The 27,542-nt window shown below is 45.2% G+C and overlaps 1 protein-coding gene and 1 long non-coding RNA gene across 3 annotated transcripts in view; both read left to right on the top strand.

The window, feature by feature from the left end:
• Positions 1-3,170, top strand: part of LOC149123543 (uncharacterized) — a 29,304-nt gene extending 26,134 nt beyond the window's left edge. The window contains exons 2-3 of the long non-coding RNA XR_016216190.1: positions 2,428-2,553; positions 2,998-3,170. This is a non-coding gene — a long non-coding RNA (uncharacterized LOC149123543). The remainder of the gene's footprint in view (positions 1-2,427; positions 2,554-2,997) is intronic.
• A 4,157-nt stretch (positions 3,171-7,327) lies between these two features.
• Positions 7,328-26,767, top strand: CSRP2 (cysteine and glycine rich protein 2). Of its 2 annotated transcripts, XM_002711354.6 has the most exons (6): positions 7,328-7,415; positions 19,883-19,995; positions 22,704-22,872; positions 24,507-24,636; positions 25,670-25,763; positions 26,479-26,767. In XM_002711354.6, exons 2-6 carry the CDS (start codon positions 19,884-19,886, stop codon positions 26,553-26,555), a joined length of 582 nt encoding a protein of 193 aa, XP_002711400.1. In that variant the 5' UTR covers positions 7,328-7,415; position 19,883; the 3' UTR covers positions 26,556-26,767. The 2 variants fall into 2 exon arrangements, with proteins under 2 accessions (XP_002711400.1, XP_089163600.1); XM_089307474.1 differs by lacking the exon at positions 22,704-22,872.
• Positions 26,768-27,542: the final 775 nt, after the last annotated feature.

Below are 27,542 nucleotides of genomic sequence, written 5' to 3'. Positions count from 1 at the left end.
TTTAAACATAAATATAGAATTTATACAATTTGTTTTTTTAAACAGAATTATTTTTTTTTATAACTCAGGATATTTCTGATGAGGTGAGAGCTGCAGAAACATGAAAGATTTTAGTATTTTTTTTTTACAATGAAAGGTTCATTTTACAAATGACATTTAATCCCATTATGTAAAGAGTTTATAAAAATCCTAGTGGTCCTATTACATAAATAACTCCTATCAATTGCATCATGGTACACTGTTTCAAAGTCCAGTTATCCTTCCTCACCATATCTTCCAAACAAGTACACACTCCCTGCCCCCCACTGGACACTTGTATGGCATTTTCTTTGCAGCTTGGATTAATAATCAACATACATATGGAAATCTCATTAACTATATTTAAAATAAACTGTACACCTAAATGGTAATGTTTAAATGCTGAATTATAGTGGTTTTTTTTTTTAAAGTTAGTCTTTTCCTGAATGGGCAAATACCACCAAAGTCTTTTGATAAGCTCTGTTTCAAATTCTGAAAATGTTTCTTGAGATTTGGTGGGTAAGCATACATTTTCTTATAGGATCATATAGAATAGCTAAGGTATGGAATCAACCCAGATGCCCATCAACTGAGGACTGGATAAAGAAATTATGGTGTATATACACTATGGAGTACTACTCAGCTGTTGAGAGACAGAGAAGAAGAAGGGAAGGATGGGGAGTGGAAAAGGGGGGGAGGAGGAGGGGGAAGGGGGGAGGAGGAGCAAGAGAAGGAGGAGGAGGAAGGAAAAAAGGAAGATGGAGAAGAAGAAATGCATTCTTTGGCAACAAAATGGATGCAACTAGAAACCATTATACTTTGGGGCCAGCACTGTGGCATAGTGGGTAAAGCTACCGCCTGCAGTGCCAGCATCCCATATAGGCGCCAGTTCAAGTCCCAGCTGCTCCACTTCCAATCCAGCTCTTTGCTATGGCCTGGGAAAGCAGTGGAAGATGACCCAGGTCCTTGGGCCCCTGAAACCATGTGGGAAGATCCGGAGGAAGCTCCTTGCCCGTCTTAGGATTGGCGCAGCTCGGGCCACTGTGGCCAATTGGGGAGTGAACCAGCGGATGGAAGACCTCTCTCTCTCTCTCTGCCTCTCTTTCTCTCTTTCTGTGTAATTCTGACTTTCAAATAAATAAATAAATCTTTTAAAAAAAGAAAGAAACCATTATACTTAGTGAAATAAGCCAGTCCCAAAAGACACATATCATGTTTTCCCTGATCTGGGGTAACTAATGGAGTACCTGAAATGTAACATGTTGGAATGAAATGGACATTTTAAGATTCAATGATTGTTTACAGCCCTTGTCTCTACTGTTGAGGAACAGTGTCTTTTTTCTTCATACTATTTGTTGAACTCTTAAAAAAAAAGAGAGATTTATTTGTTTACTTGAAAGTTAGAGTTGCACAGAGAATGAGAGGCAGAGAGAGAGAGAGGTCTCCATCCGCTGATTCACTCCCCAGTTGGCTGCAATGACTGGAACTGAGCCGGTCCAAAGCCAGGAGCCAGGAGCTTCTTCTGGGTCTCCCACACGTGTGCAGGGGTCCAAGGACTTGGGCCATCTTCCACTGCTTTTCCAGGCAGTGAGCTGGATCAGAAGTGGAGCAGCCAGGACCGAAACCGGCGCCCACAAGGGATGCCGGCACTGCAGGTGGCGTCTTTACCTGCTATGCCACAGTGCTAGCCCTTGAACTCTTTACTTAGTGTAGAGTTAACCTTCTGAGTATAAAGTATACTGAAAATAGACCCTTGTTAAAAAAAATAAGTGGGAATAGGAGAGGGAGGAGGAAGAAGGGTTGGAGCATGGGCAGGAGGGAAGGTAGGTTGGGAAGTATCACTGTGTTCCTAAATCTGTATATACGAAGTACGTGAAACTTGTACGCATTAAATAAAGTCGTTTAAAGTTAGAAAATACACATGCATACACTTCATTTTCCTGGAAGTGTCTGGTGTTTCTAATCATAAGTGAGACAATAAAATATTTTTATTGCGTTGTAGCATTCTCTATCTCTTACATCACTATAACTTAGGGGAAGAAATAAGCTTCCTAGTGGTGATGGTTTGAGAACATATTCACATTGTGCATCAAAACAGGATTCAAAGACGGAATGTAACATTCGTGTGAAACTCCAGCTGTGTGGCCCTTTTCGGGAGACTCTGTTCTGTGCACGAATACACACTCCAACCCACTCAAGGTTGCCCAGTAACTTAGCGGTCAGGGAGGGTTCCGTCTGAAAAATGGTAATTGGTTTGGCAAGAGGGAACTCACTAATGGCCCCAGACCTCTCAAGGGTGTGCTGTCAGTATTGGCCAGGGCTGGAATCACTTCCTGTGATTCACAGTACTGTAGAATCACACGAGAACATTCATGTGCTTTTTGTGCCTTTGTTTTTCTCCTTCTCTAGGGCTGTTGGCCGGGGGCCTCTGTTCCTCACCACATGTGCCTCCCATGTGCTGCTTGAGTGTCCTCCTGCCATGCGGCTGGCTTCCTCTGCAGCAGGTGATGGAAGACAGGAAGACAGACATACAAGGTGAGGAAGAGATGAGAAGATGAGGAAGACTGAGGAGGGAGGCATGGTTTTTTAAGATTTTTTTTTTTTAAATAGAGAGGAGGAGAGACAGAGAGAGAAAGAGGTCTTTCATCCACTGGTTCACTTCCCAATTGGCCACAATGGCCAGAGCTGAGCTGATCCCACGCAAGGAGCCAGGGGCTTCTTCTGGGTCTCCCACGCAGGTGCAGGGGCCCAAGGATTTGGGCCATCTTCTACTGCTTTCCCAGGCCATAGAAGAGAGCTGGATTGGAAGTGGAGCAGCCAAGCCTCAAAATGCCACCCATATGGGATACTGGCACTGCAGACAGAGGCTTTACCCACTACGCCACAGCGCTGGCCCCACTTTTTTTATACTTAGTTTCAGAATTATACATGTTATTGGGTTTTCTAGAAGCAATTCACTATACCCTGTCTATATTCAAGGGGAAGGAAATGAATGAAGTTCCTGGCTCCTGGCTTCAGAAGGGCGCAGCTCCGGCTGTTACGGCCACTGAGGAGTGAACCAGTGGATGGAAGACCTCTCTCTCTGTCTCTCCCTCTCACTGTCTGTAACTCTGCCTGTCAAATAAATAAATAAAATATTTTTTAAAAAAAAAGCATAAGCAGAACTGGAAAAACTAGAATGCGTTAGTGGAAAAGAGAACATGAATAACAGCATAATAAAAATATGAAATAACACCAGTAAAAAAGGGTAAGGGAACGAAGCAAGTATGAGGAAGCAGTTGATGACTGATTAAAACAGCAACTATGGTAAATTTGAATATGATACTGGAATCTACCTTTCAACATGTTAAGTGCATGAGCATGTAGCTCATTTTGTCTACTAGAACATGTATCATAGAGTATTAGAGTTGAATAATTTTTAATCTCTATCACCACTGCTACATCTTGATTAAGAAATAAGATACGGGCCAGCACTGTGGCACAGTGGGTTAAAGCCCCAGCCTGCAGTGCAGGTATCTCATATGGGCATGGGTTTGAGTCCTGGCTGCTCCTCTTCTGATCTAGCTCTCTGCTATGGCTTAGAAAAGCAGTAGAACATGGCCCAAGTCCTTGGGCCCCTGCCCCTGTATGGGAGACCCAGAAGAAGCTCCTGGCTTCAGATTAGCTCAGCTCTGGCTATTGCGGTCATTTGGGGAGTGAACCAGCAGAATGAAAGATATCTCTCTCTCTCTCTCTCTCTGGCTCTACCTCTCTATCTCTCTCTGTAACTCTGTCTTTCAAATAAATAAAATAATTATTAAAAAAAAAAAAGAAATAAGGTGGAGGGGCCGGCGCTGTGGCATAGTGGGTAAAGCTGCTGCCTGTAGTGCAAGCATCCCAAATGGGTACCGGTTCGAGTCCCGGCTGCTCCACTTCTGATCCAGCTCTCTGCTGTGGCCTGGGAAAGCAGTAGAAGATGGCCCAAGTACTTGGGACCTTGCACTCAAGTGGGAGACTCAGAAGAAGCTCCTGGCTCCTGGCTTCAAACTGGCTCAGCTCTGGCCTTGCGGCCATCTGGGAAGTGAACCAGTGGATGGATGACCTCTCTCTCTTTGTCTCTGCCTCTCTGTTACTCTGCCTTTCAAATAAATAAATTATTTTTTAAAAAAGAAATAAAGTAGAAAAGTACTTACTTTTTGGGTTCTTGCAAAGATTAGCAGATTAAGGCTTTACTTTTCCCCTTTATTTAGTACATACTAAAAATGTCCTCCCCAACAGAGCCTAGCTGGCTTCTGGGAAGAATTTTTGCCCTAAAATAAAATAAAGAGGTCTTGTGTTTATAGTCAACTCATCTGATTCAGAGTTTTGTTAAGAGGAGCATGAAATAAAATATTTGGAAAATCTAAGCCTAGAACACAAGGTTACAGAAAAAGGCAACTGTGGTTCAGCTTGCCTTAGGACACTGGCCTAGACAGAGGACTCATATTCAGAATTGGTTTATGGGTCCCAGAGAATGAAGGAGTTACTTCAAGGATAATGTGCATTTTCAATGGGGAAAAAATGCTGCTGGACACACTTAACTTCGGTTTTGCCTATTACAATGCTGAAGGGGTCAAGGAGACAAGGACTAGGTGGAATTAAGAAGGGTTATTCTTCTCCATGAGGGAGAATCTCTCACACTTGCCTTTCCCAGCCTCACAAGCTGTTTTCCACTGAAAGCTCTTAATTGTGTTGGAAAACATTTAATAGTCTTTCACTACCAAACCCTCAAAAACACAACATTAGATGAATGCTTAGCAAAGCACCATTTATAACTATTTCCAAAGATCAGAAAACTACATCTAGATATTCTTGCTCAATCTAACAGCCATCATGTATTTAGGGTATTTACCATGTGCCAGGTGCTATGATTAGCATTTCACCTACGTCATCTGATTTAATCTTGTTACAGCCCTTCAAGGTGTGCAGTAGCATCATTTTACAGATAAACAGGTGCAAGAGATCAAGTACTCAAACCAAGCTCACCGAGCTAGTTAGGTCGCAAAGCTGTATTTAAAACCACATTTGATTACAAAGCCACACTTTTTTTTTTAAAGATGTATTTATTTATTTGAAAGTCAGAATTACAGAGAGAGGGAGACACACACACACACACACACAGAGAGAGAGAGAGAGAGAGAGAGAGAGAGAGATCATCCACCTGCTGGTTCACCCCCCCCACCCTCGCCCACCGCAGATGACTGCAAGGGGCAGTACTAGGCCAGGCTGAAGCCAGCAGCCAGGAGCTTCATTCAGGTCTTCCAAAAGGGAATCAGGGCCATCATCCAGTACTTCTCCCAGGCCATTTGTGGAGAGCTGGATAGGAAGTGGAATAGCTGGGACTTGAACCAGCACCCATATGGGATGCCGGTGTTGCAGGCGGAACCTTTACCCACAACACCACAGTGCTGGACCCAAAACCACACTCTTTTACACCACTGTGTCTTAAAACACATAAAAATAATTCCATCATTGTCCAAAACTAAAAGACTCAACAGTTCAAAGAAATATTTATAGAAAAGGGAAATAAAATATTTTTAAATGTTGATAGTTAAATATGGGTACAGATGACTCATGTTGAGATATACAAATACTTAGAGGAACAGATAGCACAAATACCTTTTTCGGTCATAAGCAAGCCCAACTTCAGATGCTAGCTGTGGAATGGAGGGACAACAGGATCCTGACGGAAGAGCAGCAGGTTGGGTTGGGAACCCTCTCTACAGTTTCATTCCACAGCAACACTACACCAACCTACCCAGGAAAACATAAGTACTGTTAAGGAGCGCAAACCTCCACTCTGAGTAACAGAATTTTCGTGCTGGTCCCAGGAGCCAAGTCACACATTAGCTGATACCATGAAAATAAGGATTGCCATATTTAGAAAAGGTCACAGCAGGCAGGAATGCTTTCAGATTCCTGCTACAGTATCAGGACGCGTCAATCATCACTACGTGGTTTTGTACAGTACTTGGAGTTGGAGGCCTGAGAATAAGGCTGCAATTGTACTGAATTTACCCTGGATTGGCCCCAGCACACAAATAAAACAGGGTTATAAGCCCGTTCTGCACTTCATCATGCAGATGTATACCAGAGCAGCGGTTCTCAACCCCTGGGCCCTGCCTCCCTCCAAGAGGGCGTCTGGCAGGGTCTGCAGCCATGTTGGATTGCCACACCGTGGGGGCAGGGATGCTACCGGCATCTAGAGGGTGGAGGTGTCTACAGCACACGGGACCGCCTCCCCTCAGCAGAGACGTGTCCGGCCCAAGATGGCCAGCGTGGAGCTGAGAACCTCCGGTCCGGGGGAGGCTATCGCATTGGCGGCGGGAGGGGGCGTTTTGGTCACCGCTCCCCATTCCCTACATCCCAATGCTCAGGGCTGGTTATCCTAGCAGAGAGGTCATCAGCAGGCCCACAGTGTGGACTGGGTGGAGACGGCGTTGTCTCCTTTCCATGTAAAACATGAAGCACCTGTAGCTCGGGCTGCAGATCCCTGTGGTTGTCACTGGCACCGTTGGCGTTTTCCGGCCTCAACAAACCAGAACTAGAGCCCATCGGCGCCCAGGTTTCTTCCTGGTTTACATTTCCTCCCCTCGGCAACGTGCGCTGTGCCCTGTGCCCTGTGATGGGGAAAGCTAGACATTTCGGGAAGCGGCGTTTCCCTGACGTCATTTATTTAGTGTGGAAGAGGAGTTTTGCTCTAGAAGAATGTCGCAGGCCCCCAGCCTGGAAATGGGACCAGAGAACAGCTGTCCCCTGGGCAAGGCCATGGAGTTCAGTTTACTTAAAAGGACAAGGCACACGGGAGGGCGCTGGGAATCCCCGCTTGGCCCATTTCTGTGGCCGAACGCCCCCCGCCCCCAGCCTCGTATTGTTCCCTCCCGAAGGAAAGCAGCGCCCGCCACGCAGAGAGCCACTGCCCGGAGGCGGGGGCTTTTCCCGGGCAGGGCGGTGCTGCCGGCCGGCCTCGCCTCGCCGGTGGGCGAGGACCTCCTCTTCCCCACCCACAACGGCTTCTGGGATCTGCCCGCTGTGGTCTGGAGGGGCCCAGGTTCGGCCGGCGGGAGCGCCCCCACGACTCGGGGCGCGCGGGAAGCAGCAGGAAGAGGCGGGATTCCTGCCTTTTGTCTTCGGTCCTCGGCCCGCAGCCGAGCAGCGCGCGCACCCCGCCTGCGTCAGACCCCCACACCTGCGGGAGCGAGTCCCAGGATCCGCCGCGGGGCGGGGGGCGGGGCGGAGGCAGGCCACGCCCACCGGCGTGTGTTTAAAAGACGCCTGCACGCGCCGCGCCGGGCTCGGGTGTTCGGATTCCCTGCGCGGTTGTTCACGACGAGGTTCGGCTGCTCCGCTTGCGGGGAGGCTCCGCGTCTCTGACTTAAGTGAGTAGGCTGGGAACATCTCCGCCGTGCAGCGTCCCCCGCCCCCGAGTCGGCTGCCCTGCTGGCGCCGCCTGTCCCCACCCAGCTCCCACTTTCCACTCCGTTGCCCCCAAAACACCTGCTCGTTGCGCGCGCCCGTGGGAGGGAAGAAATCCGGCCTGACCGTTAGTTTCCCCTTGCCGGGTTCCTCTGGACCGAGGCGGAGTTCCCGGGGTTCCTGTTGCTGCTGCTCCGCGTTTTAGGAGCGCTGAGCCCCTTTCCCCGTCGCTGGCGCAGGCGGGGGGCCGGGTGCGCGCTCTGGGCGGGTTTGGTTCCCTGGGGGTGAGTTGGGGCTTCTATTGCCCAGAAACCTTTCCGTGCAGCCGTGCTGGGCCCCGGGCAACCCCATTGTGTGGTGGCCTCTGCCCACCCATTACCGGCTGCCTGGAGCTGTTGGTCACTCCTGGGTTTTTCCAGAACTTTCCACGATTCAGCTCCAAGCAGGGGGAGCAGAATGGTGGTTGTAAGAGCCTGCAACAGGTACTGAACAGGGAAAATTAGCCCGGGGTTAAAGAGCTGGGTTCCTGAGCTCCCGCAGGCAGGCACTCCGCCCCAACCCCTCCCCCTTCCCGGGGGCAGAGGAGGGCTTCCCAGGCAAGGATCCCTTCCCTCTTCTAAGCCTGGGCCTTTGGTGAAAGATCTGGATTAAGGGGTTACCCAACGCGTTTAACCTGTTTGCTTGCAGTCTGCAGACCACGTAGGTTTTCACTTGAGAATGGTGTTTGATGCAGAACATTGCTTTCATTTGGGTAGTACTTAAACTCTGCAAGTGAAAACAGTCTCTAGTTCCTGACTTTTGTAATTAACCTGTACCAAAGCACTCCTTTTAAAATAACAAGAATTTTAATAGGACAGCCCAATGTTGGCCATACTTTGACTCACGTTTTTCTTTCTTTCTTTTTTTTTTTTTTTAAGATTTATTTTGTTATTTGAAAAACAGGATGGGAAAAAAGATCTTAAATCTGCTGATTTACTCCCCAAATGGCTGGAAAGCCAGGAGCCCAGAACTCCATGCTACAGGAGTGGCAGGGGCCCAAGCACTGGGGGCTGCTCGCCGCCTTCCCAGGTGCATTAGCAGGGAGCTGACTGGGAAGGAGGGCAGCCGGGAGTTACCCCATCGCACCACAAAGCTCCCTCCCCCATTCACATTTTCCCAGGGAGAGTTGGGGAGGATAGGATTGGAAAGGGGAAAGCACATAATTGCTAAACTGCACCCCAAACTGTCTGAATACTTCGTGCCCTTCCTCTACTACTATCTGGGTCACAGTTCTGTTGGTTATCTGATAATTTCCTCAGTATCTCTCAGGTTCTTTTTCCTTTGCATTTTGTTTGGTCTTTCAGAGCCCTGTTTCCTTAGAGGCAGGATCTACATTCTCTGAGTCTTTGAAATTTGACAGTGTTTGCCTGGGTGCTTTGAACATGTTGAATCAGAGCCAAATATGGGTCAGTGGAAGGAATGAGAGAGGGAGTAAGAGTGCAGGTGAGGTGACCAAAGATGTAATTTGACTCACGTAGTGTTAGCAGACTTGGTCTGAAGATTATCAGAAGTTTTTAAGGGATTTTCAGATGTGTCAAATACTGCATGACACTAGTCTGTGCGGAAAGTACTACTGATTGGAGGCCTTTCCTGATGCAATTGCAGAAACACTTGGATTTGGGGAAAATTGTATTTTATCCTGAAGCACCGAGGATGTTTATAGAGTAGAGATGGGGAACCTTTGAAGCCTGGGTCCACACACAGCTCTGCCAACATAGCTTTCATGATCTGGGTTCCCAACTTTCCTTATGCCAAAAATGAGATGAGTCTAACGAGAAAGACAGGCCCCAAGGGCGAGTAAGGATGGCCTGGCAGAAAAGGGTAGGGCCAAAGCCAGTCAGGCCCAAATCCGTCCCATGGGCTTGATGCTCACAGGCAAGTTACTTCATCTTGTAAAATGAGGTCAGGCGTACTTCTTGCAGGGTTGTCATGCAGCACACTGCTGCCTGGATAAAGCCCTGCTCAAGCCGGCGCCGCGGCTCACTAGGCTAATCCTCCGCCTTGCAGTGCCGGCACACTGGGTTCTAGTCCCGGTCGGGGCGCCGGATTCTGTCCCGGTTGCCCTTCTTCCAGGCCAGCTCTCTGCTGTGGCCAAGGAGTGCAGTGGAGGATGGCCCAAGTGCTTGGGCCCTGCACCCCATGGGAGACCAGGAGAAGTACCTGGCTCCTGCCATCGGACCAGCGCGGTGCGCTGGCAGTGGCGGCCATTGGAGGGTGAACCAACAGCAAAAGGAAGACCTTTCTCTCTCTCTCACTGTCCACTCTGCCTGTCCAAAAAAAAAAAAAAAAAAAAAGCCCTGCTCAGCCTGAGCGGCTCCTTGTAATTAGACGATGGTCTGTCATGTGTTGAACCTGTGGGGGAATGGCTACCAGTGAAAGTCTGTTCCAGGAGAGAAATGTTAGGGAATTTCACGGTGTCTCCCAGGCCTTCACTAGTGGTCTCCAGTCTGCCCCATGCAGATAGTTAAGAGGTTTCCTTGATGTGCTGTATCATTTCCTGGGCTGGTGTTTTCATGTGGTCCCTTGGGCTCTGAGAATGGCAACCCCAGATTCCCTTCGGGTCTTGGTGGGAATTTCTCACTTTGTCTCACATACCTCTGACATTCTGAGACTACCAGACCCCTTGCAAAGCATTTTTAAGTGCATAAAATAAAGTACACAGTGGTAAGTTCACCAGTTCCCCCAAATTTGAAGGGATCTGTCAGTCCTCCCTGGTTAAGAAGTTTGATTTACGGCAGTATTTCTCAGTCTGCATGTGGAAGAGTCTGACAGTTTCTGATTGTTGACAATTTTATTAGAGGAAGGGCCAGTGGAAGCGTATTGTGGATCACTGGAAAGCTTATCAGGTCTCTTAGTTTTTCATTTACAATCTGAGTGTGCCAACACTGTTAGAACTACTGATTTTATTATTAGTCTAATAAGAAAAGATCAGAGCCTGCGTAATACATTAGGGCCAGATACGTCTTCAAATCGCTCTAGAAAAGAACATTTCATGGTGGAGTAATAACACTTCCAAGAGAAAATAAAGAAAATTGAATCCTCAGAATTGAAAAGAACTGAATCCACAGGGCACAAGGTAGTACCGAGTTGAAAAGAACCCATGCCATTGCCAGAGGGGACAGTACTACCTCTGTGTAGCCAGCAGTGGTTTGATTTTGGGCAAAGCACTACAGAACTTTGAATTTGAGTTTTGTTGGTGTTCATTTTTAAGTTGAATAGCTAATTCTGTTTTCAGAGTCGGGAGCCACTCTATCTCAGTGCCTCAGCTTCTCCACCCATGAAGTGGGAATAATCTTTAGCTGGGAGGATTAAAAGCTTAATGTAAATAAACTAAGGTAGCTAAGCCATATAGTAAACTTCATGTAAATATTTATAATTACTGCCTAACACAACAGATAATGTCTTGCGTATATTGTTTCATTTCAGACTGTCTTAAACATTTCCATTTTTAAAATTAGAAAACTAGCAGATCACATAGACAACCCAAAATCATCTGGCAAATAAACTCTGGTATTGGCATATAAATCTAGGCCTGGCTACATGTAAAAGTCATGCGAATGCTAAATTGTTTGAATAATTACTGTCTTGTACTTTGGACAGAAGGTGGATTGTGTGGCACATATTGGGTGTTATAGTTACCCAGCTTACAGCATAAGCTACATTTTAATTAAAATAAGTGTTTTGGCAAGTAGTGATCCAAATCTGTCAAGAATTTTGCTGTACCCAATGTGACTTAAGTGACTACAGGATACAGGATTAGTGAGAATGGCGAGGCTGAGGTAAACACTAGAGTGAGGTTAGACTTCGGTTAGCAGAAATGAGTGCCAGGTTTTTGGTTGGAAGTAGTGGTTTGGGTGTGAGGTGTGTAGACAGAGGGAACTTACTGCCAGCAGGGTAGGTGCAGCTGGGTGGAGAGGAAGGCACTCCTGTGCTTGTGAGTTGGTCATTCTCAGTGACTTGAATGGCTTTATCCCTTAGTGTTCCTTACAGAGGGTTTGTGAGTGTGGCTCTGGTCGGTGACCTCAGTGACTAGCCTAATGCCTGAGCTGGGTGGCCGGGTTCAGTTCCAGCAATGTTGCTAAAGGAAAAGGAAGTCAAAATGTGTGGTCTTGGCATTTTTCCAGGTACTTTACAACTATTGTCATTAAATCCTTACAGTCACCTGTGAGCTCTCCATTTCCATGTTCTAACAGGAAGAAACTGATGCTCAGGAGTTAAGGAAGTTGGCTGAGTTCACGGAGCTGATAACTGGATGTCAGACTTCGGTCTGTGTGATTCTAATCTCCACGCTGTTTTCTTCATGATCTTTTACACCAGGGAAGCCCTAAGAGGTGGCATGTATGCCATTGTTTTGATGGCAAGTATTACTAATTACTTTGACTGCACTTGATAATCTTCAGTGTAAGTTCAGGAATGCACTATCATTGAGTTTGCAACAAGAAACCATTTTTCCATCTCTTAAAAAATAAACCACACAGACTTCCAAAAGCCCTTTCTACATGCCTCTCTATCCTTGGTTGTATTGTATTACATATATAATATGTATATTTTACCAAAGTAGAATTCCCTGAGAAACGGGCACCTTTGCTTATAACCGTTTTATTCTCAACTCCTAACCCAGCGTATAGTTTATAAAATGTTGGACGGCTTCGTAATCAGTAAAGCATTGCACAGTATTTTGCAAGCTGTCCCTATTCTAACCCAGTCACGTGAGACACAGTAATGAAGTCAGGATGTAGTTGGATGAAGGAGGAAGGTAAGTATTTGGCTTGAGAGAGAGAGGATAGGGGCATAATGAGAGGATGGATGTATGATGGGGAGGGAAAGATTAGTATGTGTACACACACACACTGATAGCAAAGGTTGAACAACGTAAAATATTGAAAACAAAGACTGTCATTTGTTGAGTGCCTGTTATACACGCGTTTTCCTATCAAGTCCTCTTACAAACTCTTCCAAGACAGTTATCCTTGGTTTACAAGTGAGCACTGACACTTTGTTGACTCCAAAACCCACGCTCTTGTTTCACCCTTGAGCTGAGCCGTCTTAAAGGCCAGGCTGAGGATGTGACTTTGGGAGGAAGAGCCAAATGGAGCAGATGCCAGATCACTAAACATCTTTGGTTCACAGTATCCAGTGAGTCAAAAGGAACTTGAATACCCAGGTAAACTGGGTAGTAGAAGAAAAAAATTTGAAACAGGCATTGAGTAAACCATAATTTCCAAGTATCTACAGCCCTGAAATCCTGACCTTGCTAAAAAATCTTTGTAATTAGGGATATTTCTACTAACTGTAAGCAGCAAAATCCTTATGGATCTGGCTTGAGATTGGTTCATCATAGTAAGTTCTTCCTTTTGGCAAATTGGGTTGTAGCCACATTCTAGTGTAATAACAGACTCATATGTAGTAAGACGATGCCAAGCCTTCTGGAAACACTTAGAATCTGGATTTATAGGCAGAGTCACCCCAAACCTTTAATGTTAGAGCAGACAGCTGAAACTGAGTGGTGACATGTGAACCCAGGATGCATGGAATTAAGTCATTGGGGTTCTAAGGTAAGGTGCTAAGTGCAGCAGCTGTGGTACAAGAATGATCTTTGTAATCATGTAGCAGCTTTCAGTTTGTTCACTAGAAAATCGGGTAACTTTACCACAGGTGATTCAGATTCAGACTACAATTTTTCTATGGGGTAAGGGGTAAGTCTAGGAGTTCGGCTGAAGAGAAGGATCAAGGAAAAGGTGACCATAGGTGTTCGGCTCCTGGCCAAGTGTTTGAATCTATCCCAGTGTGTAAATCCTAGTGCTTGATTGAGAAAGAATGAGACTGAGAAGCAGAATAAGCTTGCGTTTGGCCTTTTTTTTTTTTTTTTTTGAGATGGGTGTCAAATAGGATTTTATTTCTGTCCTTTGCAGGCTGTAATGGATGCACAGGATTCAGGAGAGGCAGGGAGCTCCCATTGCTCAGTGCAGATCCAATTGCTGTGATGAATGGCAGCTGTCATGAAGTAGGACAGCCAAAGGCTTGTAGGAAAAGTGAAGCCTTGCATTCTTAAGTGCACAACCATGCCAAGAGTGGTAGAGGTGCACGTCCTTCTGCCAGATTCAGGAGATGTCCAAAGAGGCTCTGCCTCATGTAAATCTGAGCTTCATTTTCTTCAACGGTCACTACCGCCAGGGGAACTGTTAGAGTTGTGCCGTGTTTGGCATCTCAGGAAAAGTTTGACCGGCTGATCAGATGGTTTTTCCTTTACGTGGTTTGTAGTTCTATAGCTGTGTCCCTTAGGCACTGATCGTTGGATTTTCCTCCTGGAGTACTGAAAGCAGGATGGATAGTACGAGGTGCCCCCTCCATCTTCAACCTAGCAATTACTGGATTCCTCCAAGTAATTGTTTCTTTGTTTTAGCTTCACAATACCTCCCTCTCTCTGAGGTGGACAGAGCCACCTTTCTCCAGTTAGAAGATGAGAAAACTAAACCACCCAGGACTGCACAACTGTTGCAATACTGGAGTTATCCAGGTCTGTCTAAACCAATCAGCCTGCTCACTCTCATGCCGTCCATTGTAAGATGTTTCAGGCACACAAACTAGAGAATACTATTAAGGATGCCCAACTATTCATGATCTACTTTAGAAAACATAAATGTTGCTGACGCTTTCTGAGCATCGTCATTTGCATCATCTCCTGCGTCATTGGCTTTTATCACAGTAAAGGTGATTCCGTAAATCCTCAGGAGGCACCGGCATTGTGGTCCAGGCTCGTGAGGCAGCCATTCCACATCAGCACCTTCAGGTCCCAGCAATTCTGCTTCCAATCCTCTCCCTGCTAATGTGCCTGGGAGGTAGTGCACTCCGTTACCCACACAGGAGACCTGAATGGGGTTACTGACGCCTGACTTTAGCTGGGAGTGAACAAGTATGTGGAATATCTTTATTTCTCCTTCCCTCTGTATAACTCTTTCAAGTAAGTAAATTATAAGTAATTTATATAATAAAATTAAATTATTATAAGTAATAAACTTTGAAATAACTAAATCTGTTAACAGCAATCCCCGGGAAAGCCCTTAAATGGAACGCATCTGGGAAGACAGCAAAAGATGGCCCAAGTGCTGGGGCCCCTGCCAACCATGTATCAGACCAGGATGGAGTTCTTGTCTGATCTGGCCCTAACCTGGCTGTTGGGGCCGTATGAGTGAGCCAGCCAATGGCTCTCCCTCTATGTCCTGCCTTTTAAACAGAATCAACAAATCTTTTTTTTCCTTAAAAAAAAAAAAAAAAAAAAAAAAAGGAAAGAAAACCCTTTGGGTAGAACTTGAAATACTGGTGTAGGAATGCAGAGATGTGGTCTTCTCTCAAGGAGCAGAAGCTTGTAACTTACAGGAATTTGAGTGTTGTGGAATTTGAGTGTTTCCTGAGATCTGACACACACACACACACACACACACACTGGGCTGGTGTCATGCATACAATAGAAAGAGTTGACTTATCCCAGGTGAAGTTAATGTAACCTAGAATTACAGAAACAGGGAAGATAGGTTCTTCCCTCAACAAATCCATGCTGCTCTTCAAAAGCATAGAAGAGAATAACATACACTGATGAGTTAGGTTTTTAAGAATGTATTTTTAAATATTAGAGGCAACCTCCTCTGACCTCAGTCTTGATACAAGTCTGGCTCCTTATTGATGATTGTTCCAAAACAAGAATGTGTGAAAATGAAAGATAACCGGGTTGATACCAAACAGGTCACTTCCTAATGCCCTGACCAGTGCCACAGTCATAGAAATGCTTTGGCAAGCAGAGTATTTTGAGAGCCAGCTGGTGCTTGGGATTCAATACGAGTGTTTGTAGTGTCATTACACCTGGCCTGTGTTGGACTTTGTTTTCTGCAGGTATCATAAAAGGGCTGCCAGCAATGTCTTGTCCTATCCATGGGCATTCCAATACTCAGGTCACCTTGGAGGCAAGGGGAAAGTCAGTCACTGATTGCACTCCAAACTCAGGCCCGTGCAGGCTACTAGAACCAAAGCTGTGTATCTGAAGTTTTACAGTCAGACTCGAGTTTCATTCTGGATTTAAACAATGGAGCACCTGTCTCCAGGGAAGGGAGTGAACAATTTCATGTAACTACAGAAGCGTCCAGTTGTTGCAAGGTACTGATCCTACTTGCATGCCTTCACAGCCATATACAATTTGTGAACTCTTGGAATTACTTTTCTGTGTTCGTATAAAAGAAATAGGCTTTTTGCAATCAAGGTTGAAGGGTTAGTGATAACTAGTCATACCCGCCAGGTCTTTGTGTGTGGTGTGATGTTTGTTTAAAGGAACAGGAGCTCCATTTCCAAAGTGCTTTAAAAGGAATTTATTGGCTCATATAACTGAGTAGTGCAGGATAAGATGAGAAACAGCTGGACTCAAGCAGAGACGATGTAAACCATCTTTTTCTCTCTGCTAGCTTCATTCTTAAGTTCTTATAAACCATTCTAGTTCTTTGCGTTGCTAGCACCTCCAGGTCCATATTCACAAAATTCTATACCCAGGCTGTGAGTTTAACTTTCATTGAACTAGATTGGGTATGTGCCCGTTCCTTTCTTGCCAGTAACTGTGGCAAGAAGGGGGGATGCCCTAATCTTATTGCCCATGGCTAAGCCTCATTCCAGCCCTGGAGCTTCGGTTTGCTGTTTGAATGTTTTGTTGCCTCCAAAACTCATGTTGCAACTCAGTCCTCCATGCAGCTGTGTCTGGAGGTGGAGCCTAATAGGAAGTGCTTGGTTAACTGCAGTAACACCACTGAAAAAGGCTTGCAGTGTGACTTTGGTGTTCTCCTGTCCTCCCAGGTAAGGAACAGCACTCCTCCCCTCTGGAGGATGCAGTGTGCAAGGCACCATTGTGAAAGTGGAGACTGGGCACTCGCCAGACACGGAACCGCTTGATGCCTTAATCTGGGACTTCCAGCCTCCAAACTGAGAAATTTTGTAGTTCATAAATGACCCAGTTTCAGGTATTCTAGCAGCATAAAATGGATGAAGACGGGGCAGAATCAGTATCTAAATTAGTGCTTTTCTCTAGCTTAAGGACTATTTTGTTTTAGCTTCTAAGTACAGACTGATTGTGCTTAACAAATTGAGTACACTGCTCAAGTCATTGGTGTGGCTTAAGAATGTATAAGAGCGGCCAGCACCATGGCTCAATAGGCTAATCTGCTTGTGGCGCCGGCACACCGGGTTCTAGTCCCATTCGGGGCCCTGGATCCAGTCCTGGTTGCTCCTCTTCCAGTCCAGCTCTCTGCTGTGGCCTTGGAGTGCAGTGGAGGATGGCTCAAGTCCTTGGGCCCTGCACCCCATGGGAGACCAGGAGAAGCACCTGGCTCCTGGCTTCGGATCAGCGCAGTGTGCCGGCCGCAGCACGCCAGCTGCAGTGGCCACTGAGGGGTGAACCAACGGAAAAAGGAAGACCTTTCTCTCTGTCTCTCTCCCTCATTGTCCACCCTGCCTGTCAAAATTTATATATATATATATATATATGAGCTTCAAATGCTTGCTGCAGTTTTGTCTTGAATTTGTAACCAGCATGCTGGACCATCACTAGGAGACCACATTTTAGTAACTGCTTCTCTGAATGACGTGTGTTTAAAAAGATTAGGAGGGGGCAGATATGCCTGCATCTCATATCAGAGAGCTTGGGTTCAGTGACCCACTCTGGCTCCCTGCTAGGGAAGACCCTGAGAGGCAACCATCATGGCTCAAGTGATTGGGTTACCGCACGCACATGGATTGAGTTCCCTTCTCCTGGCTTCAGCTCCAGGCCATTCCCAGCTGTTGTGGGAATTTGGAGAGTGAACTTGTAGATGGATGCTCACTCTTCAAATTGCTCCATCTCACAGAAAAATTACTTTACAGGGGTATTTGGCCTAGTGCTTAAGATCCCATGTCTCATTGGAGAGTGTGGGTTCACTCTTGACTCCAGCTTAATACTACCGCAGTCCTTGGGAGGCAGCAGATGATGGCTCAAATAGTTCCCACCACCGGGTGCAGATCATGGATTGGGGCTTTGGTCCTGACCCATCTGAAGCTGATGCAGGCATTTGGGGAGTGAACCTGTAGATGGGAGATACCTCTGCCCTCCCTTCATCTGTGTGAGGGAGGGAGGGAGACTTAAAAATGTGAGAGGGCTATGATTCCTTTTGTGGAAGAAACTATGAAAAAGCTATTCCTAAAACAAGACACCCAGCACAGTGATGAATTCTCTAGATCTTTGTTTTGCAATGTCCTTATCTTAGTGTGCAGGAAATTGTTGGGTTTTGGACTGTCTTCATAGGTTAGGATGAGAATTCACCACCTCCCTTTTTATTTTGAGACTGAAGTTTCTTTGATCTTTTCTGCTTTAGCAGCACTTCCCTTTTTTCTTTTTTTAAAGGACTTTTATTTAATATAAATTTCGAAAGTACAACTTTTGGATTATAGCGGTTTTCCCCCCCCATAACCTCCCTCCCACCCACAAACCATCCCATCTCCTAGTCCTTCTCCCATCCCATTCTTCATCAAGATTCATTTTCAATTATCTCTATATACTGAAGATCAACCTAGTATATACTAAGTAAAGATTTCAACAGATTGCACCCGCATAGACACACAAAGTATAGAGTACTGCTTGAATACTAGTTTTACTGTTAGTTCGCATAGTACAACACATTAACGACAGATCCTACACGGGGAGCGAGTGCACAAAGCAGCGCTTCTCTTCCCACTTTGTAGTCACCTGTGTGACTAGAAAGAGGTCTCATGGTTCATAATCAGCTGTTGCCCAGAGAAGCAGGCTGCACACCCCGGGTGACTTAAGGGGAAAAGGCTGCAAGTATCACAGGAGAAAGTATGGAAAGGATGCTGGGGCAAAGAGTTACTCTGCTTTTGTTTGCTGGCCTTTTCTATCTGTCTATAAATCAGGGCAAGGCAGTCATAACATGCTTTCTTAGCAGCACAAGTTTGTTTTGGCTAAGGCACTTGAGGATGCTGGCCATGAGAAGTAGGCATTTTAAACTGTGTCCAGGTAGACGAATATGTTGAGGGGAAGATGAGAAAATGTGGGCCCAGTGCCAGCAGGATGACCCAGGATTCAAACTCCAGCTCATCCACATCAGGCAGGCTACAAAGAATGCATGTGCAGGAACGTGGTAGTGTTTCTGATAGGCCTATGGAAGAGGGAAGACCCTGCTGGCCCAGCAAATGGACCTTGGTCTTAGTGCGGCACAGAGACCTAAGTCACAGCCATCTGGGTGGCTGGCTATTGTGGTCACAGCAGTCTCCATGCTGGCATCTGTACCAGTCACAGACACAACGTAGGCAGTAATTATACACAATTGCAGAAGACAAATACAAAACCTGCTCTTACAGGGCAACACCCTTTCTTTCCCCCTAGCAAGTGTGTTATAGCTTGTGTTTGTTAAATGATAAGAATTTAGTGCTAGAATGAATTAAATGCAATAAAAGTGTCTACCCAAGAGGAAGCTCTCCAGCTGAGGTTTCCAAACACTCATGGAAAGTGGAGGTGTTGGAGAAGCCCGTGTTTGCCTTCTCGCTTCTCGCATTTCCTTATCTGCGGTGGATTCTAGTGCCAGGGTTTGTTTCATGCCTGGTGTAACCTGCACTGCTGCGCTGAATTTAGGTCTGTTTGGCTTGTCATGCATAAGTTTTTCTCAGTTTCCTCAAGACAGCTGTAATTTGAGAGAAGACATGAGGTTATTTTGGAGAAACACAGGCCTTTAAAATAAGTGGTCGGAGTGGTTAATAAAGAAAATCAGAGGGTGGGCGCTGTGGCACAGTGGGTTAAGCTACTGGCCTAGGAAAGCAGTGGAGGATGGCCCAGGTGCTTGGGCCCCTGCACCCACGTGGAAGACCTGGAAGTAGCTCCTGGCTTTGGCCTGGCCCAGCCCAGTGGATGGAAGATCTGTCTCTCCTGTCTCTGTGTCACTTTCAGATAAATTAAAACCTCTGCAGCTGTCCCAGGGTTTATTTTTAAAAAAGATTTATTTGAAAGTCACACAGAGGAGAGGCAGAGAGAGAGGTCTTCCATCCGATGCTTCTCTCCCCAATTGATGCAACGGCCGGAGCTGCACCGATCCAGAGCCAGGAGCTTCCTCCGGGTCTCCCACGTGGGTGCAGGGGCCCAAGGACTTGGGCCATCTTCTTCTGCTTTCTCAGGCCACAGCAGAGAGCTGGACAGGAAGTGGAGCAGCCAGGACTTGAACCGACGCCCATATGGGATGCTGGCACCTCAGGCCAAGGCATTAACTCACTGCGCCACAGCGCTGGCCCGTCCCAGGGTTTAAACAGCCCTCTAGGGAGCTTGTCAGAAAAGAGGAGTTGGGTAGGTCATTCTAATGAATCCTTTTCTTTACAGAATGCCTGTCTGGGGAGGTGGCAACAAGTGTGGGGCCTGCGGGAGGACCGTGTACCATGCAGAAGAGGTGCAGTGCGATGGGAGGAGCTTCCACCGCTGCTGCTTCCTATGCAGTAAGTGTGTCTCCATGCTCTTCGTTCACAGAATGCATGTGTCAAAAGCTTCCATTTACCTATTTAATGTAGTTTTGCTAATAGAGATGCACAGTGGTTTTACCTGGCAGTTCTCTGAGGTATGCAAGTGCTGAGCTTAACAGCCTGGACACAAGAAGCTCTTGGCCTTCGGTTTAGCCATCTGGCTTCCACTTAGTTGCCCTATCTGTCTCATTTGCTTGCCTGAGAGCTCAGTATCATGATGGAGTCTGGCACCTAACAGTTTCTGGCACATTCTAAGGGCATGGCTCCAGATTTTTAGTGACACTCCAGCTTTCTTGTCTGGTTGGCTCCTTGTGTTTTGAAACCTTGCTTAACTGGTACTGCACTCATAATTAAAATTCAGATATCTTGGTCAAATTTTATTCTGAGTGAATGTCCAGAGTTCTAGTTATCTGCATTCTCAATTTGAGGGACAGGAGGTTAGGTGGGAACACCTCAGGGGCAGACTGGGAAGTACTGCATGGGAAATCTCAGTGACTTGCAGACTGGACTTAAACCACCACCTGTCCGCATGCAGTAGACACACACAGGAGAGCAGCCCAGCCCCCGCAGATTGTCTGACAACAGCATCTTCACTTTTAAGACGGTAAAGGAGCGGCTTAACCAAAGTCTTCATTGATTCATCTTTTGATGAGTTTTCTTTAATGAAAGATTTATTAGGTCAGAGGAAGCCACCTAGAGTGCAGATACCTGCTCTCTTCATTGTAGTCAAAATTATTGTAAGAAGCCGTATGTTAAAAATTAAGTGACATCAAAAAGTCATCTTCAGAACCCTGTATTGTTCTTTGTCTCAGCATTCAAGGTGTCAGGATTCTTTATGTGCAATTGTTTCACAAACGGTGAAACATTGCAGTCAGAAAAAATATCGCAAGTGTTTGCTGTGTAACCTCCATAGTAGCTACTGTTCCTCAGATTTGGTCTAGCCATTTTTTGGTTACTTTTTGTTTTCTAAAGAGTCTTTTTTCAGCAGTTTTGCAACCAAGAAAGCAAAGGAACAAAAATGCAAATACTTTAGAAATTATTGTTTCATCTAAAGTTAGTGTTTACTAATTGGCAAGTTTTCTACTGGTCATTTTTACTCCTTCCTAACATTGGTCTCTGCTGACTAAAGCCTTTGAAGGACATAATTCAAAGTGGTTTACAGACCTCTAAGAACTTTACTACAGAGAATGGGAATGAGAAGAGGGAGAGATGGGTGGTTAAGTTTAATTTTCCTATGCCCAAGCATACCTTGGTTAATACATGTTGTAGGTTTTTTTTTTTTTTTTTTGACAGGCAGAGTGGACAGTGTGAGAGAGAGAGACAGAGAGAAAGGTCTTCCTTTTGCTGTTGGTTCACCCTCCAGTGGCTGCCACGGCCAGCGCACGGTGCTGATCTGATGGCAGGAGCCAGGTACTTATCCTGGTCTCCCATGGGGTGCAGGGCCCAAGCACTTGGGCCATCCTCCACTGCACTCCCTGGCCACAGCAGAGAGCTGGCCTGGAAGAGGAGCAACTGGGACAGAATCCGGCGCCCCAACCAGGACTAGAACCTGGTGTGCTGGCGCCGCAAGGCAGAGGATTAGCCTAGTGAGCCGCGGTGCTGGCAATACATGGTTTTATAGCAGATTTTACTTATTTACATTTATTCTGTCCAGTAAGAATATTTGTACTTTGGCAATGGTGTAATTTTAGGTTAGCTGTATCTTTAAGCAAATACATTTTGTCACTTTTTAGCCTTAACAATTAGGTTCCAGAAGCCAAGACTTCAGTCTAAGATAAGAGAAAACTTAAATTCTTTTAAATTGGCCAGCTTGTTTTTCCCTTCCCTCTTGCTGTCTGCCCTCCTCCCTCCTATTTGGGGAGGGAAACCCCTCTTTCATACACTCCTCTTCGATTTCCAACTGCCTGATTGTGCTACCAGCATGTTCTCTCACACTTTACTATTTTTCTCAAGCTTAACTGAAGTTTTAGAAAGTGAAATAATGTCTGGATAAAACATGATGACATTTGGCAGTTTTATGAAGTGGGATATGTGGAAATGTCTTGTGGCGAGAAATCCATCAAGAAAGAATGTATGAATCTCCTTTGGGACAGAAGGGAAAACAAAGCAGACTTTAAGCCACTTGGTGAGTTTCAGACACTTATCACTGCTGGAGAAGTCGGAGGGTAGATGAGAGCATCCCACTTCCCCACTCCAGACCAGTGATGAAAACTAGAGTCCTGGGTTCAAAACTCTGTATCCCGGGAGGATGCATTTTGGGTGGGAGGTGCCACAGAGGCACCAAAATAACTTTTCTTTGTTTGGTTGTGGCCTGACAATGCCTGGTAAAGATAGATGAAAAAATTGTGTTGAGGGTGGGAGTAAGGCATTGTTCATTTTATTCCTTCTGTTCATGTAATTATAGCTGTCTGAAACTTCTCTCCCTTCTGCCAGAGTAGCAAATCACTTTGAAAACTCTGCTGGATATTAAAAAATCCCTTTATCATATTTGTGGAGGAAGAAACTCTCCTCAAGTGCAGCCGATCAGTCCAGGTGATGTCATGGCTTTTGGGAAATCACAGGGTAAACTAGGAATGTGAGGGTCTCTGCCTTTACCGACTATAGACCAACTTAGCCCCCACTTTTAGAAACGGCGTCAATGGAACATGTGTAAAAGTCTAACTCCCTCCCCCCACCCCCCCCAGTGGTTTGCAGGAAAAATTTAGATAGCACAACAGTGGCAATTCATGATGAAGAGATCTACTGCAAATCCTGCTATGGAAAGAAGTATGGGCCCAAAGGCTATGGTTATGGCCAGGGTGCTGGCACGCTCAACATGGACCGTGGTGAGAGACTGGGCATCAAGCCAGAGAGGTGAGATAGGAGTGTGTGTGTGTTACCTTCAGAAATGAGTTCTTACAGTTCTTACAATGTGACCTGGTGGCAGGAACCCAGGAGTTTCCAGATTTGTAGCTGAAATTCAGCAAACAAAATGTGACTCAGGTTTTCTAATATAAATTACTGTTCAAGTTCTTACTATTCCAGTGATTTCTACTCCTGGTTTTATAGCATTCCAAGAAGTATAAAGGAGTCTTTGTGGTCTCAAAAGCAAGTGATTTAAATTTACTTGCATTTCACAGCATTTCGGAGATCAGATGTAATGAAATTCAGTGGTGGAAAAATGTGGTATCTGAATCATGAGTTTTTTCTCATGTCAACAAAAATTCCTGTCACTTCTTTGTGTAAGACTTTTTCTTCAAGAAGTTACTTTCCTCCAACCGATTAGGAATTGGAATTATCTCCTGTTTGTTAAGGCTCACCAATTTACTGATTCTCTAGCCATTCATTTAATGTCTGAGCCCCTGTTGTGCCTTACCTATAATAGGCAACAAACCCTTCAAAATTTTTTTGAAAGCAGATGGGTGATATGAGAAGTTCTTGTTATACTGACAGCTGGATTTGGAAATTCTTCATGGAAATCTAACTTAAAATGTTAATAAGCTTTTAAAGATCACTTTTAAGTGTACCTGAAGGTTGCAGAGTTTTGGAAAATTAAGGACATTGAAGTACTTTGAATTGGTATTGGTCATTAGAATAAGATTTCCAGTGGCCACATCAGATGGTTAAAAAAAATGCTTAGCTAGAAGTGTATAATATATTGGAAATGCATGGGAAATACTTGAGTAAATTGTTTATGAAAAGGTATTTATAAGTAAACATTTTATGTGATGTCAAATAAGTTTGCAACTAAAGAGAATACAAATTTTTCCTAATGGAAAAAAATGTTACCAGCAGATAGCTAAGTATCAACTATCATTATGTATCTTCTCAACTAACAAGATTCTTAAAATATTACAGACGCCCAGGATGTTATATACAGTAGGCACACCTACTTTACTAAATGGGGAAAAAAGTTCCTACTGAGAACTACACCCAGTGAATAGTGAAAGAAATATTACTATCTCCACAGAAAAAGCTAAACTGTAAGAAAAGTTTATTCATTTTCCCTTATTTAGGATGTACTGGGAAAAGTTAAGCAATCTGAAAAGCATATTTCACTTTCTAGTTATCGAGTACTTATTAAAGCAACTGACCTATTTGCAGAATTACCTAACTACTTAACATATTTGTTTTCAGTCTCTGAAGGAAAAAGCTAATTGTGATTCCAGTGATGTTAATGTGGATCTGGGGTCAAAATGTGTGCTGTAGTAGGTTTTTTTTTAAAAGGCATAACATAATTGTTGAGCAGAGAAACTAATGCTTGATTATATGAATTCTCTGGACTTGGACAGCTCTAACAGTTTGGAGTACTGTCTGGCTTTAATATGAGCCTCTGTACAGGATAAAGAAGTAACTCTGGCTAGCACCTGACATTAATTTCTTCTGTTTTCCTGTATTATCTGCAAAGGCATCTAGCCTTAAGATAGAATAGCACTTCCCTCATTCCTACCTTGTGGACTTAAAGGCATTTTTGAAAATATTAACATGTCTTTTCCCCTTTCCACAAGTGTTCAGCCTCACAGACCTACAACAAATCCGAACACTTCTAAATTTGCTCAGAAATACGGAGGTGCTGAGAAGTGCTCCAGATGTGGGGATTCTGTGTATGCTGCCGAGAAGATAATTGGAGCTGGAAAGGTAAAGTACTTTTTTTTTTTTGATACTTATTTGAAAGGCAGAGTTACAGAGAGAGGTCTTTCATTTGCTGGTACACTCCCCAAATGGGTGTAATGGCCAGAGCTGGGCCATTCCAAAGCCAGGAGCTTCTTCTGGGTCCCCTACATGGGTGCAGGGGCCCAAGGACTTTGGGCCATCTTCCACTGCTTTCCCAGGCCACAGCAAAAAGCTGAATCAGAAGTGGAGCAGCTGGGACTTGAACGTGTGCCTATATGGGATGCTGGCACTGCAGGTGATGACTTCACCTGTTATGCCACAGTGCCATTTTGAATTAACAGCAAATGATTCCAGTTCTCACCTAAGCCACCTAAAAAGCCAGACTGTTACAGACCTGGAATGTACAGGTTATTCAGTGTAGTTTAAAACAATCAGATTTCAGTCACTGGCTGCCTATTGGGTATGTGGACTTGGAACTATCACCATATAACATTTTGGAGCTATAGTGCCTCACCCAGAAAGGCTACAGGCAGTCCTGACAGCATCACATTGGATTTTCGGCAAGATCTGAGGCTCCCTAACAGCTCTCAGTCCATGGAATAAAGTTTAAGCACTGCCTTTTTGCAGGTGACCTAGGATGTAAGACCCTGACGAGTCTCTGTAAACTTCCTTGATGACGTTGAACCAAAGCAATCAGGAACTTGCATTGGGTCGATCTTCCCAGCTTCTCTAAGTTACACTGCAGGGGGCTGGCACTGTGGTGCAGTGAGTCAAGCTGCCTGTGAGCACTGGGTTGAGTCCTGGCTGCTCTGCTTCCCACCCAGCTCTCTGCAGTGGAAGATGGCCCAAGAACTTGGACTTCTGCCTCCCAAATGAGATACCAGGATGGAGTTCCAGGCTCCTGGCCTCAGCCTGGCCCTGTCCCAGCTATTTGGGTAGTGAACCAGTGGATAGATGTTCCCTCCCGCTAACTGTGCCTTTCCAAGAAAGAAATCTTTAAAAGAAATACTGCAGGAAACATGCCTCTCAAATGTGCTAACACATCTGTTGCTTCTAGCCCTGGCACAAAAACTGTTTCCGATGTGCAAAATGTGGAAAGAGTCTTGAATCAACAACTCTGACTGAGAAGGAAGGAGAAATCTATTGTAAAGGTAAAATTTGTCACTGATCTCCATATGAAAACACTATACAAACTGCTGGTTAATGCAAAGTCACCAGCACTAAGCAAGAACAAAACTAGGACTCTGTACATAGGGAAAATATATATTGGCTATGTGAAAATAAAATATCCTGAAGCAAGTGCTGTAGCATAGGTTAAGCCATATCCCATACTGGAGTGCGGGTTGGGATCCTGGGTGCACTGCCTCTTCCTGCTTACACATCTGGGAAGCACCAGACAATAGCACAAGTACCCAAGACCCTGCCACTCATGTTGGAGACCAAATGGAATTCCTGGCTCCAGCCTGTCCCAGTTCTAGCTGTTGGGGAAGTGAACCAGCCGCTGAAGATCTTTCACTTTCCATTCATGTAAACAATTATAAATGAGTCTTAAAATCCAGATACTTAGAGATGGCAGAAAACTACAAACAGTGCCCATTTACAACTCTCCCATAAATATACTAGCCTGTTTTAAGTAAAGCATGTGGACATATGAAGGTAATAGATACATAATTTACCTGGTCCTTCATGCTTGATACTCAAAGGGACCATGAGCATTAAGGAATGCCTTACATTTGTCTCATAGATTGAAGACATTTAAAGGCACATATTGCAATTAGAGTAAGTTCAACTCTTTGGCATACTGAGGTTGTCTTGTCTTAAACAAGGCTATCAATGCTTACTGGGCTTGTACGCTTTCTTTCCTAGGATGTTATGCAAAGAACTTTGGGCCTAAGGGATTTGGTTATGGCCAAGGAGCAGGAGCTCTCGTTCACGCTCAGTAAAGGTGCAACCCCAGAACTGTTACACACCAAGAATCTTCTCATAATCTATACACCGATAAACTACTGTGAAAATCCACCAGCATTAAGTACTGTGTATTGCCTGTAATTGGCTAAGCTGGCCAACTTGCAGGAAGAGAGCAGTGTATTCTTTTGCTTTATTCACCAGCATTTTCAAGAACCCTTTCTTCATTTTAAATAAAACTTCAGTTTGATCTGGGTGTGTACTTTTTTTATTAATCGTTTTGAGGAGCTGCTCTGATTTGTTAGAGAATTAAATCCTGTTATTCAGGTGACTCCCAAGCTAACGGTTGCTTCAGACGTGGTGGCTCAAGAGGGTTGCTGGTCAGTAGCAAGCTGTTGCCCTCTATTTCCTTCCCACCCATCACTGCTTGGCAGTTTTCCCGCAGAGCACAGCTTGTAGATACCCTACTTTAGAATTACCTCGGCCCCACGGAAGCAGAATAGTAGGTGCAGAGAGAAACCCTTTTAACAAGTTTCCCAAAGGCCCATTGACCCAACTTGGGCAAGCTGTTAAAACAATGAAGTTTTTGGGGCCTGTGCGGTGGTGTAGTGGGTAAAGCTCTGGTCTGCAGTGCCGGCATCCCATGTGGGTGCTGGTTCGAGTCCCGGCTGCTGCACTTCTGATCCAGCTCTCTGCTATGGTCCTTGGGCCCCTGTAGCCACATGGGAGGCCCATAAGAAGCTCCAGCCATTGCGGCCAGTTGGGGAGTGGACCAGCAGATGGAACTCCCTGTCTTTTAAGTAAATCTTTAAGTAGATGTATCAGAATAATTTTTAATCATTAGACAACCATAGAATCTACATATGGCTCTTCCTCGACTGCTGTGATAGGTGTTGGCTGACCAAATCCTGGAAGCTGAAGTATACCATTCACACAGTCGTGTGTAAGGAGCAGTGTCTGGGCACATGAGCTGGGTCAGGTAGACAAAGGCACATTAGACTATAAGGATTGTTTTCATTATCCCC

The sequence above is a fragment of the Oryctolagus cuniculus genome, chromosome 11, assembly GCF_051225735.1.
Source record: "Oryctolagus cuniculus isolate XC-2025 breed Fujian yellow rabbit chromosome 11, ASM5122573v1, whole genome shotgun sequence".
In the NCBI taxonomy this organism is placed as follows: Eukaryota; Metazoa; Chordata; class Mammalia; order Lagomorpha; family Leporidae; genus Oryctolagus; species Oryctolagus cuniculus.
Note: the sequence above shows the minus strand (reverse complement) of the source record. Positions and strands in the feature narration are given on the sequence as shown.